Source organism: Trachymyrmex septentrionalis, unplaced genomic scaffold, assembly GCF_001594115.1.
Source record: "Trachymyrmex septentrionalis isolate Tsep2-gDNA-1 unplaced genomic scaffold, Tsep1.0 scaffold17, whole genome shotgun sequence".
Classification (NCBI taxonomy): Eukaryota; Metazoa; Arthropoda; class Insecta; order Hymenoptera; family Formicidae; genus Trachymyrmex; species Trachymyrmex septentrionalis.
Window position 1 is genome coordinate 292,244 of NW_017304864.1, and position 18,376 is coordinate 310,619.

The 18,376-nt window shown below is 32.8% G+C and overlaps 1 protein-coding gene across 1 annotated transcript; it reads left to right on the forward strand.

Annotated features, from left to right (window-relative positions):
- The first annotated feature begins 286 nt into the window (after window positions 1–286).
- Window positions 287–13,552, forward strand: LOC108746432 (lateral signaling target protein 2 homolog). The gene is made up of 6 exons (XM_018483208.1): window positions 287–362; window positions 8,368–8,790; window positions 9,007–9,351; window positions 9,605–11,928; window positions 12,285–12,565; window positions 13,056–13,552. The coding sequence occupies exons 1-6, from the start codon at window positions 324–326 to the stop codon at window positions 13,334–13,336; spliced, it is 3,693 nt and encodes a 1,230-aa protein (XP_018338710.1). The 5' UTR covers window positions 287–323; the 3' UTR covers window positions 13,337–13,552.
- The last annotated feature ends 4,824 nt before the right edge of the window (window positions 13,553–18,376 follow it).

Below are 18,376 nucleotides of genomic sequence, written 5' to 3' on the forward strand. Positions count from 1 at the left end.
ACGTTATCATCGTCATCGATGCTTATATGCACGGATCGTATCGCGTCGTCGTCGCCGTCGTTGTCACTGTCATTGTCGTCGCCGTCGTTGTCACTGTCATTGTCGTCGCCGTCGTTATCAGCGTCGTCATCGTCAGTGCCACCATCGTCGTCGTCATTTGTCGTTCGACGGTGTTTGGACTCGTCGGCCAAGTCCCCAGGTTAAAGCTTCGTAAAAGACATGTCAATGTCAACATCGATAACGACATCGCGTGTGCCTCGATCGCGGCAGGCGCAGTGACGATTTCCGTCAGCATACTCTGATGACGTCAGCCGCGTTGCGATATGATGGAGTCCATCAGAAAATGGTTTTACAGGCCTAAGGTGAATACGTTGTGTATTTTGTGTATTTTGCTCCGATTTGCTTGCGATCATTGTTCTTTATAATTCCCTTATTCTTATCTCTCCACATATTCATTATCTTTATCTTTGCTGTTTCTCTCTCTCTCTCTCTCTCTCTCTCTCTCTGCTGCGTATTTTTATTTCTCTTTCTCATCTCTATGAATTATCACTTCATACTTTCGCTGCTTTGTCTCAGTTTGCTTTATTAAGTTTCAATTTAATTTCTCGGTATGTTCCTTTGATTTGTTCTTAATGGTATGTTTCTCTGAAATTCGTGCCATGTTTCAAGAGTACATCTTTTACTATCATTGAATAGATTCTATTTTCTCTTTCTTTCGCCTCTCGCCCCGCCGTGCCGATCGAACGCGTGCGCTCTTTTCCCTCTCTCGTTCTCATCGCGACACAGAGACTTCCCGAACGCTGTTGCCACCTGTTTTGTGAAAATTTCGCACGACACGAGGTGCGTACGTATATACGGTACTGCATATAGACGCAGAGCATCGCGTAATACATGCACGTTGCGAGCATGAATTCATCGTTCTCGCGAAATCATTGAGAACGGTCGTCGGGCATATTGGAAAGCATCCAAATATCCTATGGTTTTCTCAGTGAAAGTCGACGCACTCGCAAGTTTATTCGATTTGTATCCCGGATTTGTACACCGAATTATCAAGTATCTCACTTCCGTTACAAAGTTCGGGCGAGTCATGTCCTTGCGACGACTTCATATGCTGAGCCATGCTAATCAATCGAATTGAAATAAAGAATCCCGAGAAATCATAACTTCGTACATTAACGTCACAAATTAATATGTGGCACAAGCACGTAGTTTCTACTCCCCGCTCTTCTCCTCCATTTCATTCTCCGCATGTTACATCGCACGAAGTCTCAGCCTCATTTCTATCAATACAGAGTAACTTTAATCTCGGTTCAATTTACTTTTTATCTTTCCATCAGAGTAGATTACCTATAACTTTTATAACGGTTTAATTTACTCTTTATCTTTTTTTTTTCTCCCCAGGCCCACATTTCAACTAATGTATTATAGATTAATATTCTCGATTTAATTTATTACTCTTTAACAATAAATATAAATAAGTTGATTTACAATTCAAACGGTAAATCAAAAGGGCATATACCACAACGCAAGATATCGGTAGCGAATATTTTATATTTGGATTTATAAAAATTAATTAAATGTAAACGTTTATTACTCTTTATCTTTTTATTTCAGATTTATTTCTATCAATGTAGATTAACTTCAATTTACTCTATATCTTATATATTTTTTTATTCCCAGGTCTACTTCTACCAATGTAGGTTAACTTTGATCTCGGTTTAATTTACTCTCTCTTTTTTTTCGTTCTCAAGTCTATTTCCATGAATGTAGATTAACTCTAATCTCAGTTTATTCACTATTTATTTTGTTTTAGCTTTAGAATAAGACAAGTTAAACCGGGATTAAAGTTAACGAAGTCTACATTGATAGAAATATGTAACGTATTGCGAAAGTAAAATATTCTACTCCGAGATATTGTGTTTCTCGTTTTATGTCAGATCATGTTACTAAAAAAACATATTTTAAACACGTTTCAAGCAATTTAAAACTGCTCAATTGATATTTTTAATAGGTTTTAATACACGTTTTTTTCATAATATTGCAGTTCAAATCACGTTTGAAGCATTAAAAACATATTTAAAAAGAAACGCAATTTATGTTTTATTCTTAAAAAAAAGAACCGTTAAAAATCCTCTTTGAGAACCATGTTTTACTCCCATTAAATTCTCTATCTTGTATTATGTTCATCGACTGAATTGTATCGTGCTAAACTGGGAACAGGTATCCTCTAGGATATAGGAAGTGTTACGCTTTCGCGTAATGACGCTTTATTAACACCGTAATGCACGCCTGCAAGCCATGTTACAAGTCAATTAGTAATTTATGCGGGGAGAGAAATAAAGGACGGTGGGGGAGGGAATTGGCCTTCTACGAATACCACAGAAATGGAGCGAAACGCTTTGTACTGATTGTCAGGCTGAAGTGCTTAAAATTAACCAGTATATCATAATGCCGCATGTTATGTTGCGCAAAACATATCTCTTGTTGACAGGAATAGTAAATTCTTCAATGATAAATTCTTTTAACAGAAAGGCAAATAACGAAGACAGAAGAGTTGTTTGGTTGGGTAAATTAATGTTCACAACGGGACAAAATGAAGTTTTATTTTTTAATATCATCACGCGAGATATGGTACGATAAGATCATATTTAATCGCCTGAAGTGAAATTATCGATTTCTGACAATTGGCGTGCAGCAAAATATTCCACGTGTACTATCTATTTTTTACACTGTTTTTTTTTTCTTTCAAACGCGATTCAATATTTCGTATCATGACAATAAAGATCAACATGTCAAGTGAGATATACATGAAGGCCAAACCGAATGAAAATAAATGAGTGAATGAAAATAAATGCTTAGATCCAATTTCACAACACACGGTTAACTTTTAATCGAGGTTCAACTTTTTTATTCCTCATCTCTTTCCAATTCTTAGAATTCCAATTCTTAAATTGATTAAGAGTTAACCGTGATTTGTGGAACTGGACTTTAGATAGTATTGCAATATTGCGGAGAGAAGAATGTCTCCGTGAGAAATTTCTATGGAAGATACAGCTCGTACGAGATGTTGCCGAAAAGAAAATATGTAAATTAAATAGCTGTTTTTACGCGACGCTATTAATAATTGAAAAAATGAGCACCGTTTCATACGACCGTACGACATTGTCTTATTCTAGAAAGATTCAGTTGCTGCCAGGGTCATCGATTTCTCATTAATTATACACGGAGTATCCAATGTCATTCTTTGTAGCGTTTCGTACACTTGAAAAATTCGGTGTGGATTTAACATCACATTCGGTGTCTATATAATTTTCACTGTGTTACTTCATAGGCATTCTGGATCTTTTTTGTCCAGCCAAATTTTTTTCTTTATGTTCTTACGGGCTTTCAAAAATCTAGAAAAATTCATAATTACTTTTCAACATTTCTGCTACATTGCCAAATAATTCTTTTTAACTCAAATGTTAAAATTTTATTTAATAAAAATTGAAATTTGTGCCAAGAAATTTAAGAATGAAATTTCACCTGGGTAAAAAACCCAGTGTGCCTACGAAGGATTAACATTAATATGATATCGATTTAACATCATAGGTTTTAAATCTACAGGATAATGTTGATATAAAAATCAGAGATTCACATATTTGTCAATACGATGAGAAAAAAAGTTGTTTAAAAAAAAATATTAGTTGATTCGACTAAATGCAATGATTATGGGCTGTCAAGCAAATATTTGTTAATTCAAATAAATAACATGCTGGTATGACTCATGTGTATTTAATTTAAATATATACTTGGATTAAATAACCACTACGAATTAAACACATTTAGTTAAGTTAACAACTTTTTTTCTTAGTGTATTAATACCAACATGACAAGAATTATATAAGGTGTTTTCCATTTAGTGACACAAATCGACACAAACAATCTATTTTTCTTCGCATTCCATAAGTAACAAAGACAAAACATACTTGTGTCGATGTGTCACCAAATGGAAAATCTATAGACATCGCATGGTGTTAATCCACACCTGATATTTTTTAGAATGTAATAATAAATGGATAATGGATAAAATCGTCGAAAAAAGCAGTGTTTAATTTTAACATATTAAAATGTTTTGTTCTTATCTCCGTTTTTTAAATACTTAAAGATGTTTGAATTTTTAATCTTTTTTAATAAACAAAATACCATATATTTATTTGGATTTAAAATACTAAGACCCGATTGCACCAATCAACGTTACTTTGACTTTAAGCGAAACTAAAAAATCTCTCTTTCTTTTTTTAAAGTTAAAAGAGAGACAGAGAGGAAAAGAGTTTTATGCCTCGCTTAAAATTAAAGTAAGTTGGTGCGGTCGAGCCTTGAAGTTTAAATTTGAAATATATTTTATTATTAAACGTTTGTTTTACAAAGATGTTTTTAATATAAACATTTTAAACACTACTTTCTACAGTAATAATTGTATGTATATGAATTATACGATACGATCTATTTTATTTGGTAAAAGAAAATTAATATATGCATGACAGGAACAAAGGGAAAAGAACGGACGCGGAGTAAAATAAAGATGCATAGGGATCGCGGTGATATAGGGTGGCGACAAAAAAAGAGAGTCAACGGGATGAGTCACAGCGACGCTTAGTATTTTTTTTCCGCATACGATGACATCGCCCGCGAAATGAACGCGAAGTGTATCCGCTGCACGGTAGAATTGATCGGTGTTTTCTCGACAACTACAATCGCTCGCTTGATGAATGCGACGATTTAAAGTATTCTTACTCGATTCTTGTACGTAATGCGAAAATGCATTCACTCCTCGCGCATTGAATTCGTTAATCATTGTAGTTTGCGGGTGACATTCGTCATTTACCTGCCGACGTCCGACGTTGAAATATGCAACTTTCTAGTAAATTGTCGTTGTTGTGCGCTCAGCAAAACTGTAAAGCAGGACGATATTTTGAAAGAACAAGCGGACGAGAGAGAGAGAGAGAGAGAGAGAGAGAGAGAGAGAGAGAGAGAGAGAGAAAGAGTAGTACGTTGGAATTGTTCCTCTTTCTCTTTATTTCTCTCTGTCGGATGACAGCGATTATGGTCGTAAAATAGGTCACAATTAATTCGCTCAAATGTGGTTTCCGAATGGAGATGATACAAAATTAATTCTCTAGGTCAATAGTCATACGATGTTAGTGATTACAAATATTTTGAGTCTTTCTATCTTTTGTTTATTCTTGTTTTATTTTTCAAGTTGAAAATTACACTATTTCAAGGTGAGAGATATGACTCAAGAGAGGTATGATAATATAATCGTTCAATCATCAGTGTAATTGAACACGTAAAACAAGTGTTGACACAAGCCGATTAAACGATCGATGTATCATCTGGTATTTTTGCATAACGCTACTTATCGTGTACAATTTAAATCGTTATGAATTTTAAAAACAAAAATATACATATAGATCGAATTGAGAACCTCCTCCTTAAATCGGTTAAAAAAGAACGTCCTCTTTGTTTTTGAAAGTAAAAATGAATTTTTTTTCTTTAAATAAAAGAAACAGCGTTTTAATGTTCGTAATAAAATCGCTGATTGTTCGTACATGTCTCTCTGTGAATGTGTCTCAAATTAGTCTGTATTTTTGCAAATTTTCCAAATTTTCTTCAAGAATTCTCTGATATTGTTTAATGAAGTCCTTTAATAGCGCTTACGTTATCTTGACAATATCGAATTTTTATGTTGGTGTTGCTATCATTGTATTGTAGCAATTTCCTTGTGTTTAACATCTCAACAAGATTTGTATATACATATGTAAGTTTGAGAACAATTTCTAGTTGAAAATGGACGAACCAGAAGATTTTGATGACATTAATCAGTAGCGGGATTCTCTAAACATCTTATCGATGATTGTCGGTATTATTAACTAGCAACAGCCAATGGTAGGATAATCCTGAAAGAAAGCGCGGCATTCATTGGCTATCGCTAGTTAACGATAGCGATAATTGTCGATAAAACGTTTAGAGAATCCCGCAACAGAACTCTGGTCATCGTAATTGGACATCTGGTTATCTCAACTAGAATTCTAATCGATATGATCAGAATCATATTCAACTAGAAACTCTTCTAGTTCGTCTATTTTTCAACCAGAATTTTCTTCTTAGTACTTAGTCAAAAATAAAAATACACAAGCATTCATTGATGCAAATGTAGTATTAAAATTTTGCGTATAGGTTTTTTTTAGGAAATTAAATAGTCGCAAACTTGGAATATTTTGAAATACTCCTTCAGTGATAATACACTTTGAGCGTAATACGCAATACGAAAAAACTTTCTGCGGAATTATCGGAGTAATTGCTGATTATCTTTTACCTTACGATTACAAAAATGGACTTATAGATACGATACGTGTACAATGTTATATATCGCGCTGAATTTTCTCCTTCTCGTCACGACTGATGCCCACGTTTCTATCAATATAGATTAACTTTAATCTTGGTTTAATTTACTTTTTATTTTTTTCTAGTTCAAAGAATTAGAAAAGGATAAAGAATAAATTAAACCGAGATTAAAATTAATCTACATTGGTAGAAATAGACATGAGTATAAAGTTTTGCTCATTTAACTCTCTCTCTCTCTCTCTCTCTCTCTCTCTCTCTCTCTCTCTCTCTCTCTCCCATCATCATTGTAATTAAATTATTTTTTGTTTTAGAACAACAGAGAGGTACCCGCGTGCTTCTTTTTTACATGTAAAATTTTTTAAAGAGAAGTAAACGAATTAAAAACGTTTCTGTTTCGAACACAAAATCCCGAAAACAAAACGATTAATGTAATTGTGCAGTTTGCAGTAATAAAAAGAATAAATGTTCTCTCTTGCTGAGCGAATAAAATTTGTTTCTTCTTACACAAATTGCGGTGCAATATTGTCCTAGTTTTACGATATCGATATGAGGGATTAATCGATTTATTTGTCACGTTGCGTGTATAAGCATGATTCCTGAGTCATTTCCAGTAGGACATGATTCAATAACAAGTACATCCGTATCGTGACAAACGTTGCACCGTCATGAATATACGTGCACCTAAAGCATATTATTATTATTAGCACGTTATTGAACAGCATTAAATTAATAGTATTATTATAAGTAGGAACAGGGAGTAATTTCTTCTTTTATGACCTTCTCACTATTTTAAGTAAGACTATTTTTCTATTTCTGCGGGAATAATCTCAAAATTTAATTAAAAAAAGAAATTGAATGCTATTCTATTGTATAAATGTGACCCTTTATTATTATAAATGTATTTTTTATAACATTCTTATTTGTGCGTCGATAAGAACAAAACTAAATCTATATTTGAACTTTGCACAATCGGTGATCCATAAATAACGAGTTTATACGCGCAATCGACGATTTATCTTACTTTTAAATATATTTCATTGAATAAATCATTTTTTCTATACGTACCGGCTGCTCTTAACTGCTCTTTTCCTTCAGTCGCGTTTTAATTAATATAAATTAAAACCTTGATCGCATTTTTCGAATCGGATTCCGCGTCGTAATCGGATTTAAAGTCGGTTTTTTTTTTCAAAACGAGGGATTCTGTATCGCCGCTTTCGTCAAAACGTACGTGTCGAGCATTTGAATACGATTTAGAGCTTACAGTCATCCCATGACCTATATTGGTCACAAAGTGTTAAACTCATTATTTTGAAATACTACGCTACGTTATAATAATACAGCGATAATTCTGCTGCATCCTCGTAGGTTGCCGACATTATTGTTTTCATTATAAAATTCAGAATAAAATTCTCGTTAAATAAAATTTCACAGACGATTAAGGATTAGTTCCACAATTCAAGGTTTACTCTTAACCGAAGTTCAACTTATTCCTCATCTCTTTTCAATTCTAGAATTGAAAAGAAATGAGGAATAAGTTGAATCTTGGTTAAGAGTTAACTGTGAGTTGTGGAACTGAGCCTAAATCGATTTTACCTTTTACACCCTATATCTATATCCGACGTCAAATGGGTAGTACAAATTCATTCAACAAGAATAATATAGAAGGTTTTAACTGCGTCCTTTAATCGTGACGTGGGTGACCCTTTTATTATACGTAGGCGCAATTAGATGTGTCATTATTCATATGTGTGTGTGTGTGTGTGTGGCTTATTAGTTTATTATTTATAGATACCTCAAACGCATATCTATAAACAGATTTATTCTTTACAAATATGCGGATAGAAAATCTTGTTTTTTAATTCCGAAGAAAATATGATTCAAATATTTCTTAATTAATTTCTTTGAATGTCGACACATTACGAACATTTAATTTTTTTAAATTGACTTATCTAATCAATTCTCTTTATTTTGTTCATACAGAGGGATGACACAAGTCTACTGGCTCAGTTCTTTTATGCTGATGAGTCTCTGAACGCAGTCGCCTGCGAATTGGACTCCTTCGATGGTCGACAAGAGCCGGAGAGATGCACGACGCTAATGAACCAGTTGCGACACTGTCAAGATAAGGTCCTGACGATCTGTAATCAAATAATGGATGATTTGATCCCCGAAAGCCGCGCCAATCGGGACTTCCGGGTGAAATTCCCCGATGACGTGATGCAGGAAAATTTGGCCGGACAGCTCTGGTTCGGCGCAGAATGTCTGGCGGCTGGTTCTTCAATCATGAACCGGGAGGCCGAGAGCTCGGCCATGAGGCCGTTAGCGAAAGCTCTCACTAAGTCGCTGGAGATTGTTAGAAACTTATTGAGAGAGCATGCGCTCAAGGGCCACATGAATTTGAAGGTATTAGACATATCAGTAAAATTCATAATACGAAATACGAATTGTCATTGCAATTTTAATATTCTTATATAGTGCGGAATAAATGAAAGATATTCTCTAAAATCCAAACTTTGGAAAGAAGATAATTGTCATTCTTCAATTCTTTTATTTATTAGTTTGCATAAAGTCTACTATTTGACGAGTAATCAGGCGCATTAATAGTATTAATTTTTCCAGGCGCAAAATCCTCTCGAACCATCGCTGGAGAAGCTCATCGAGTCGTTGAAGATCTTTGATCGATTGTTTGCCGATTTTGAGCTATGTTATGTTGGCGCTATGGTACCAGTGAAATCGACAAAGGAGTACGAGCAACAGGAGCTCGTATGCGTATTGTTTTCAGAGACTTTGCAACGAGCGCTTGAACGCGGATTATTGGACCAAGCGGATGTAGATAACTATGAGCCAGCTTTAATGTTCACTATTCCTCGTCTGGCTATTGTCTCAGGACTTCTGGCACCTCCTGGGGGACCGTTGTGTCTCAATTCGCCTGACACCATAAGCGAGATGTTTAGGCCATTTAGAGTAAGGAATGGACTTAAACCTTTATTGCTGATTGTAATCTCTCTCGAATTTGTTTAAAAATCCTGTATGTATAATATGCACATAGGAAGGTGAACTTAGTTTTTTCAATTTATAACAATGATCAATATTCATTTATTTTTACATTTAGCCATTTTATAGTTATCTTTATCTATAGATTATCTGTAGTATTTATCTTTACATTTAGTATTTAAATGTCTTTTTACTTGACACTCACAAGCACAACAATTTTCAGACTCTTCTTCTCAAGATAAGGGAACTATTATGGACGTTAAATAACCGGGAATTATATATGCTGGAGAAATTATTATGTTCGAACGAGGAGCCATCAGGCTCGATTACACAGTCGACAAAATCGACATGTCAGGACATACCGGACTTGGAAGAATACGTTCATAATTTTTATACTGGTTATCCGAACTGCAAAGAATTTATAGTTGATTTCTACACCGTGACGAGAAATACTGGCAACAACATGGACGAGATAGCGAGTGATGCAGTTCAATCGTTGAACGAAAGTAGAGGCGCAAAGTTATCGGGCAAAAAGCGTGAGCAAAATAGAAGTGGTCGTAAAAAGAAAAAAAAAGTGGAAATCGAGCAGGAAGATTTAAATATATCCTCGGATGGGTGTGATAGTAACGTAATATGTGAAAGCGCCGAAAAGATGGAACAAAGTAATGAGGAAAGTGTTGGTGAGCAAATGCAATACGAATGGGAACTATCTGATGCTTCACATTATATTGAACAAATTCTTCGTGACTGTGATTTAATTTCTAATGATGGGATCGAAGTTAGTGAACCCACTTTGATAATACAGAATGACGTTATGATATTAGACGATGTAGCAGGAACCAGTGCTTCAAATACCATCAAGGATATTCGGGAAGAAGAAACCTTTATTACTCCCGACTTGACTAAAATGTTCGAGGAATGCTCGGACAACATAGAAATTCCACAGACGCAATATTTGCTTAATCAAGTTACTCACGAAAATACCACAGATACTGAGGCCACGCACATATCCGAAAATACTTTCCCCGAGCAAGACTCCAAGAGACTTATATCGGAAGCGAATAAAACGCTCTCAAATCTTCTATTGGACTCTAATGAATGCTCAAATGAGATTTCGGAACAAACAGATTCTGGCATATGTACGGTAATATCGTCCGAGAACACCAGTTTGTACGACAAGAGTCCAGAAGAAAAAAAGACTTTTGCTAACGAGATTCAGCAGGAGGGTTGTGATGTATCGGACGAAGAAGATACGCAGGAGAATACCAGTTATTCTTGCTCCAATATGAATTCACCAAAGAAACAGAATCCTGCCATTTCGGAGAACTCGTGTGTCTGCGGTACGAAAAGCACTAACAAAACGCCTACTTTGGATCGTTCGATTAATTTATCTGATTTGCATTCGAACGGAGACAGGGAATCTGTCAGCAAAAACATTCCACGAATATCGTCGAACTTCAATGGCACTAATGAGGAATTTATTGGCGTTGCATATGGTAACGGTCAATTGACTCTCTGTGATTCCAATCAATCCACCTTTCAGATAAACTATTCTGAGAATTGGGAAAATCTCAATTTGAATATAGACTCATCAAGTTCCAGAAAGGAATTCTGGGGTGACTTAAAATGTGAGAATTGCCCGTCCACCTCTCGAAGTATTGAGAAAATCGACAGTAAAATTGAAAGATACACGCAGGACAAAATGAGAAGAACGAGAGATGAAAAGCAACGGCGGCGACACCAGCATAAATTGGAGCGAAACACGCACAAAGCTCACAGTAGATCAGGAGAGAAGAGACATAATCTGCAGATTATGCGGGCGGCCACAAGTACCGAAAGCTCCAGATCGAATTCCACGGATCGATGTTTGAATACTAGATTAACCAACTTCGGCGCTAGTTTACATCTTCAAAGTACTAGACAGATGCCAAATTTTAGCAGTCGCAGTCCTCACATAAGCCCGCGACTTCAACATTTCGAGTCGCGCGGACAATGCTGCTGCAATCTCGGTACGCATTGCATGAATAGACATTCGTCGCCACAGAGCAGAAAGTTGTTGGATCACAGAAGATCCAAATCCGAGCAAATAGCTAGAATAAAGAAAAGGGATGTCGAGAAGAAGGAAAGATATGAACGAGATAAATATGCGCGCTTAGAACATAACAAAAGAAAATCTGGAAGCGGAAGTAATCTAATGAATGACGGATTAGGCCCAAGGACGGATAAGAGCGGCTTGGTATCAGAGATTTCAACTACTCCGCAGAGTATAATTTGTCACGAATATCAAGGTACAAAAGATAATAATACGCACAGATCTGCGCGCGCGATGAGATTAGTTAACGCATCGACAGTGTCCGGCGTATCGAGTTTAAATTCCCATCAATCTTCGAAACCTGATGTAGCATCAAGTTCCAGTTGTTCAAGCTGCTGCGATTCGAGTTCGGAAACCAGCGAGTTTCATAGCGACTGTCAGGACGATGAAGAGATTGCATTAGCGATGCAAGCCGCTGAGATCGCAAATAGAAATCAAATAAGAGCAAAGTTTCGGTAAGAGGATATTGTTACTTTATTCATGTCGTGTATAAATGATAGTGTAATTATGCGTCAGTCTATTGGCATCTTTAACAGACATTAATATTTGTTATATTAAAACTTAAAATAATTTACTAATCTTGATAATTGATTATTTTACAAACATTTAATATTCAGTCTTTATATCTTTTTAAATATATTTTTGCTTTATTTATAAGCTTTGTGTATTTTTTTATATTTATATATTTCTATTTTTTATGTTTTTTTCTTTATTAATGCATTCTTTTGTTTTAATATAAAATGTTTTAATATAAGATATATTTATATAACTCTTCCAAAATAAAATACTATTATTATTATTACATTTTCAGATCCTCGGAAGATCTTGTCCATCGTCTTTTCGTTTGCATAGCAGGTGTGGCGGACCAGTTACAAACAAATTTCGCATCGGATTTGCGGAACATTTTAAAGTGTGTTTTTCTCATGAATAGCAGTCAGGCAATAGAAGACACCGAAGAATCAAAAGAACAAAATGTATCTTCCACAGCAAATGCATCAATAGATACGGCAGAGACAGAGAGTATTCATGAGCGGCAAGAGTCGTTACCAGAATACGAAGATGTAGAGGAAACCACTTTGATACACGATCGAAGTATGAATATGTTGACATTTTCATTTATATGAATTTTATTTAACAAATATATGTTTACCCATTATTAGTATCTGAACATAAAAATTGATCTTTGTGTATTTATATGAATTTTAACATTGAAATTTTATTAAATATTTAACTTGAAATTTTGGTCTGAAAAATATAAATCTAAATCATAAATAATATAATAAAATATAAATATAAATAATAAATAATAAACTTGTAACTGTAAAAAATAATCATTGTAAGATAATTTGTACAGATAAGAATACAAATAATTTTAATGTTTTAGTTTCAATTTGATATGAAATATGATCACTATAATTTCTTCTTTAATTTCTGAATAAAAATTAGTCTTATGGACAGAATATATTCAAAAACTTAAAGTTTTTCCCAAAAAATAAATATTTAGATATTATTTGATATATAGTTAAATATAAAAACGTTATATTATACGACATATAATCATGTCTCTTTTTTATTTCTATAGCTTCTCCTGTCACTGAGAGGGGGGAGGAATGCGTCGAAAGAGCGCCTGCTTGGATACCGGACAATGATGCACCAAGGTGTATGGCCTGTCAAGCCGGATTCACAGTTGTGCGACGTAGACACCATTGCCGAAATTGTGGTAAAGTGTTCTGTGGTCGTTGCAGCAGCAACAACGTTCCACTGCCTCATTTCGGGCACACAAAACCTGTGAGGGTGTGCAACAGGTGTTTCCTGTATCAAGTAACGCCTTTTACGGTCTCTCAAGTCTCGCCCACCAGATGAATATTTCTGAAATGGCTTGTAAATCCAATTATTTTAATTCCTTATGCGATACACTTCCTTTTTAATATACAAGACATTCGTGCAGATTTGACAAACATAATTTTTGTGATAAAATAAGTAAATATTCCTGTATTCTATAAAAACAAACCTTAAATCTCGTAGAACATGTAATTATGTGATACAATCGTCCGGTGTTAAAAAGTTTAGTTTAATGAATTAACCACTGCTTCGTTAATCGAACGTTATTCAAATTAGGAAATTGAAATAAATTTTTAAATTACTCGAGTATTTATATACTCATCTTTTCCTTTTTTATTTCTTTAATGATATAAAAGTACATTAAATATATATTAAAAAATCTAGTGACATATTGATTTATCCAATTCTACATAATTTGTAAAATTTGTAAAAAGAGAAACTACAGAGAGAGTGTTTGTATAAATAACGAACAGAAGAATTGGAGGAAAATCGTTGTCACTAAATTGCTTTTGTGCATTATTTATATACTTACGTGCACTTAATCTATAAAATTAGATATATAAACGTTAATAATATTTTTACACATCATGATTAAATATTTCTTAAGAAAGCGTTAATCTAATTTGTAATAGTTGTGATAATGTAATTTGATTTGGGTATATGGTGTAAGATTTTTTATATTGTATGTTCATTTCATTATTCATTTAAGAAAATTCTTAAACATCTTTGTTTAAGCAATTGTATAGAAAATCATTTTCAAGCTCTTTTGTATATTATTATTATACTTAATTATTATTGTCACTATTTTTTTATTATTCTCGATTAATTTCAATTCTTATATATTGATTAAATTATAATTATTATTAATTTTTTTATTTATCACTATCCAGAAAATTATTATAAACTGGTGATTTATTTCTATCAGATGTGTGTGATAAAAAAACCTTTCCCGCGTTCTGTATTCTAAAATAAAAAAAATACGATTAATATGAATACACCATTAAATTATCGATATATTTATAGCAATTACAAGTGTAAATAATATTCTTGATACATGGTCATAAATTATATGACATAAACAAATATTATTTAGAATTATTAAAGAAAACATGGAGCACACACATATTTAAAAACATTCGAACTTAGATAAAATATTAGTTCTAAAATTTCAATGTATAAGTAATGAGCGTTGTTACATCGCTGTTGTCTTAATATGAAAATTCTTTACTTTCAGAATATCTAGATTTCTCGTTACAATAATCAAAAAATTCTATTCAAGATTTACGTGTTTCCGGTTAGGCTTGATTGACAATCGACAATTGATTATCCATGGAAAGCAAGCTTCCTAATGGAAGTGTAAGACTTATACATTACTTTCGAAGCGTCAAATTATATATGTATAGTGTACATATAACTGCGTAATGTATAATGTATAAATGTGTGTGGGAATACGTATGCACGTTTAAACGAATAACGATAAGAAAGAACAGAATTAAAATTTCGCATTCAGTAGTTGAGTCATATCGTAACTTATTACCGTGATAGAATTTCTAAGCGTCTACTGCCCGCTGGAGAGTTTTGGAGAATATACACAGGTGCATTAGCACACACCACTAGCTCCTGTGCCAAATTTACGACAATAAGTTTCCTCTTTCTTATATCTCGCATAAATTTGGTTCCTACTGGAAAGCTCGTATACAAGATACTTCCCATTATTGTAAAAGTATAAAACATTATGTTATGTCAAAAGTCTGGGGATTATAAGCTGTATTTGTAACAGATGACTACTCGGTATGATACGTGCACCCCACGATTGATAAAAAGACTGGTTGAATGTACAGATCTTTCGTTTATTAACGTTTCATGAATTTGTGTTTGTGTGTATGTGCATGCTGTGTGTGTATGTGCATGAATGTGTGCGTGTGTGCACGCGTGTCACAATTATATATAATACAAATTTCAAACAGATTTACATCGTTACCAATTTGATTTCTAATTATATTTTATTATAAGGAGAAATGTCAGTTTTCGCAAAATATAAAAAGATCATTAATAATTAATTGCATCAACAGTTTTTCTCAACAAATTTTTTTTTAATGAATTTTAATTCATTGTCACGTCAATATAAAAAAATCAACTTAAATTCAAAATAATTTAACAGTCAATTTTCTGACATAATATTTAATTTTTAAATATGATGAAATTGTAAACATAAATCAACAAAAAAATGAATTGACATCACGATTATGTATAAACAATTGTATAAATTAAATGATGAGTCGATTTACCGTTTAACATCACATAAAACAAGGACATTAATTGAAAGCGACTTATATCAATTAATCTGACATTTAGATATATAATTATAATTATCGATTTTCATATGGACGTAGCATGTAATAATGTTCTCTAAAATAACGAATAGCGATATTACTCAGCGCGGTCGGATTTGGAAATCGTTGTATATTATAATCGCGTGTGCGTATATAAACTACAGGACTTTTTAATAAAAAATTGTATAATGTCTACGGAACAGCGAAAATGCTTGTGAAAAGTTAGTAAGAGGGAGAAACAAAAAAGAACTTATTTCTATAAGGAACACATCGAGTAGGGAGTATACTTTTAGATTACAGATGTTTAGACGAAGTTATTTTTTACACGTAATCGATGCCTTGCTAGAATCGTGCTTTCAATTTTGAACGCGACAAAAAGCCTCTGGCTAAAAAAGTCTAGCAATTAAGCGCGAACCCTGCTAAGCATCTCATCTCCCTATATACGTGTGAATCATTTTGATAATCAGGTTTTCCCCTGTGCCTAAATTATCACAGGTATCAAACTATATTAATATTGGAACGCTCCGACGTACTTAAAAAGTGATGTGAGAGGGAGAAAAGATAATTCATTTGAAAAAATATTCCTGATGAAAAAATTTCTCAGCTTATATTCTCAAAAATTGTTTATATTTCAAATTTATAAAAATTTTTGAAAAAATATCTTAAAAAAATATCTTCTTTAAATTTTATAAATTTTATTTGAAAATTATAGAATGAGAAATTCTTAAAGATATTTAAGAATTCACATATATATGAAGAATTCTAGAAAAGCAGATTTAACATTTCTGAAAGTGTTGAAAATCGTACAAAAAAATCTAAAAATTTTTCTAAAAAGCTATAAGGCCATATAGAAATTTAAAAAAATTATACAAAGAAAATTCTGAGGAAAATTTTCACCAGTTATATCTTTTTTCTCTTTTTTTTCAAAGAATATACATATATAATAATATAATAAAAAAATTTACTATGTGATGTTTTATAAAAGGATAGTAAGAGAATACTGAAGTAATATATTGATAATAGATTCGATCAAAAATTGCTTCAGATTAATAGGGCTTCATTTTTGTATTAAACTTGTGTTAGTAAAGCTTGCTGGCATAATTTAATAAGTAAAGTATTATTAATTAAATTAATTGAAGATTTATTGCAATAAAAATTTTCGATGGAAATGTACAAAATTTTAATGGAAATGAAAGAGAAAAATAGAATTTATATTCTTGTGAAAGCAAAAAATTATTTCGTAAAGGACACGTACTTAATAGGTTCAATCTCAATTTTTACTCCATTATATGTATTATTGATATAAGGTATAAGAGATTGATTATGTAAAAAGAACTAAAGATAAATGGAAGCATAACAGTACTGTGTTCCAATTCGAGACAATTATAATAGAAAAGAAAAGAAACAAATTTTCTTTTCAATTCTCTTCCTTTTTTGCTTCTTCCTTCCCTCCCCCTTCTCTCTCTCTCTCTCTCTCTCTCTCTCTCTCTCTCTCTCTCTCTCTCTCTCTCTCACGTTCTGGATGTAAATATTTCGTGCAAGGCTTATATGAAAAGGACTGGAAGAAGAGTTTCAGTATTATTATAGTTCAGATCGCAGATTAGCCTGTGAATATGAAACGAAAAAAATAGAAAATGGAAAATAGATTGTAAAAAATTGAAGAGATAAAATGAGCTATAGGGTGGATCAAAAAACACGATGTTACGAATAAATTCAAATAAAGAGAAGCTTTATCATATTTATGCAAAATAAAAATGAAAAATATATATTTGTAATATATAATATTGATGAGATTGGTTGATGCTGACAGAATTAATACTACAAAAGATAATTAAGATTTACTTAACATAAACTATCTTAACAATCGTTTATCGATTACTGATTATTATGTCAGTTCTCTTTCGACGAAGTGATTTTGATCCACTCGATATATTGAGGGGCTTACGATTTGCCAGTTAATTAAAAAATTTCCAAGCGACAAAATGTACCCCTCTGAATTATTTTTGTATTATTTGCCTAAGTGTACGCAAAGAAACGTATTCTTAGTGCGTTTGATGTTTGATGATGGATCGTTTCGATAAGCGCATGATCGGTTTGTTGAAATAATTATCGGTAATCAATGACAAAACGACATTATTAATTGACGATAGTATTTGACACCGAATTCATTTGCAATCCATATCGGAAGGCTAACGATGTGTGTTATGTCACGTGTTCACGATTTTGACGAAAAAACACTTGTAGAATGCAATTATAGATGGATATGTATATGCGTGTGTTTATGAATATATGGGCATGTGTGTATGTATATGTGCGTGCAAATAACAACTGTTTGCAATATTACATCATGAGACGAAGCGTCTCTTTAATATTTGAATGCACTGTGGTTTCGGTAATGGATGTATTCAAACACGAATATAAATAAAGTTTGTTAATTAAAATATTTCAACTCCTTATTACTTTAAATATACCCACACAGCACAGAAAGATTTCAAAATGATTACATATATATCTTATTGCAATGTTGTAATATTGTAAATAGATTGCGCAATGTATTTGCGCGAAACTATTATTAAAAATAATTCTTTTTATTACTGTAAATATTTTTAATTACTGAATATAATTTGAAATATAATTTGTAATATAAATAAAAAATGCAGAAAAAGAACTAATCAATATATATTTTATATTATACATAATTTTATTTTTTTAGTGTTTAATGTAACGT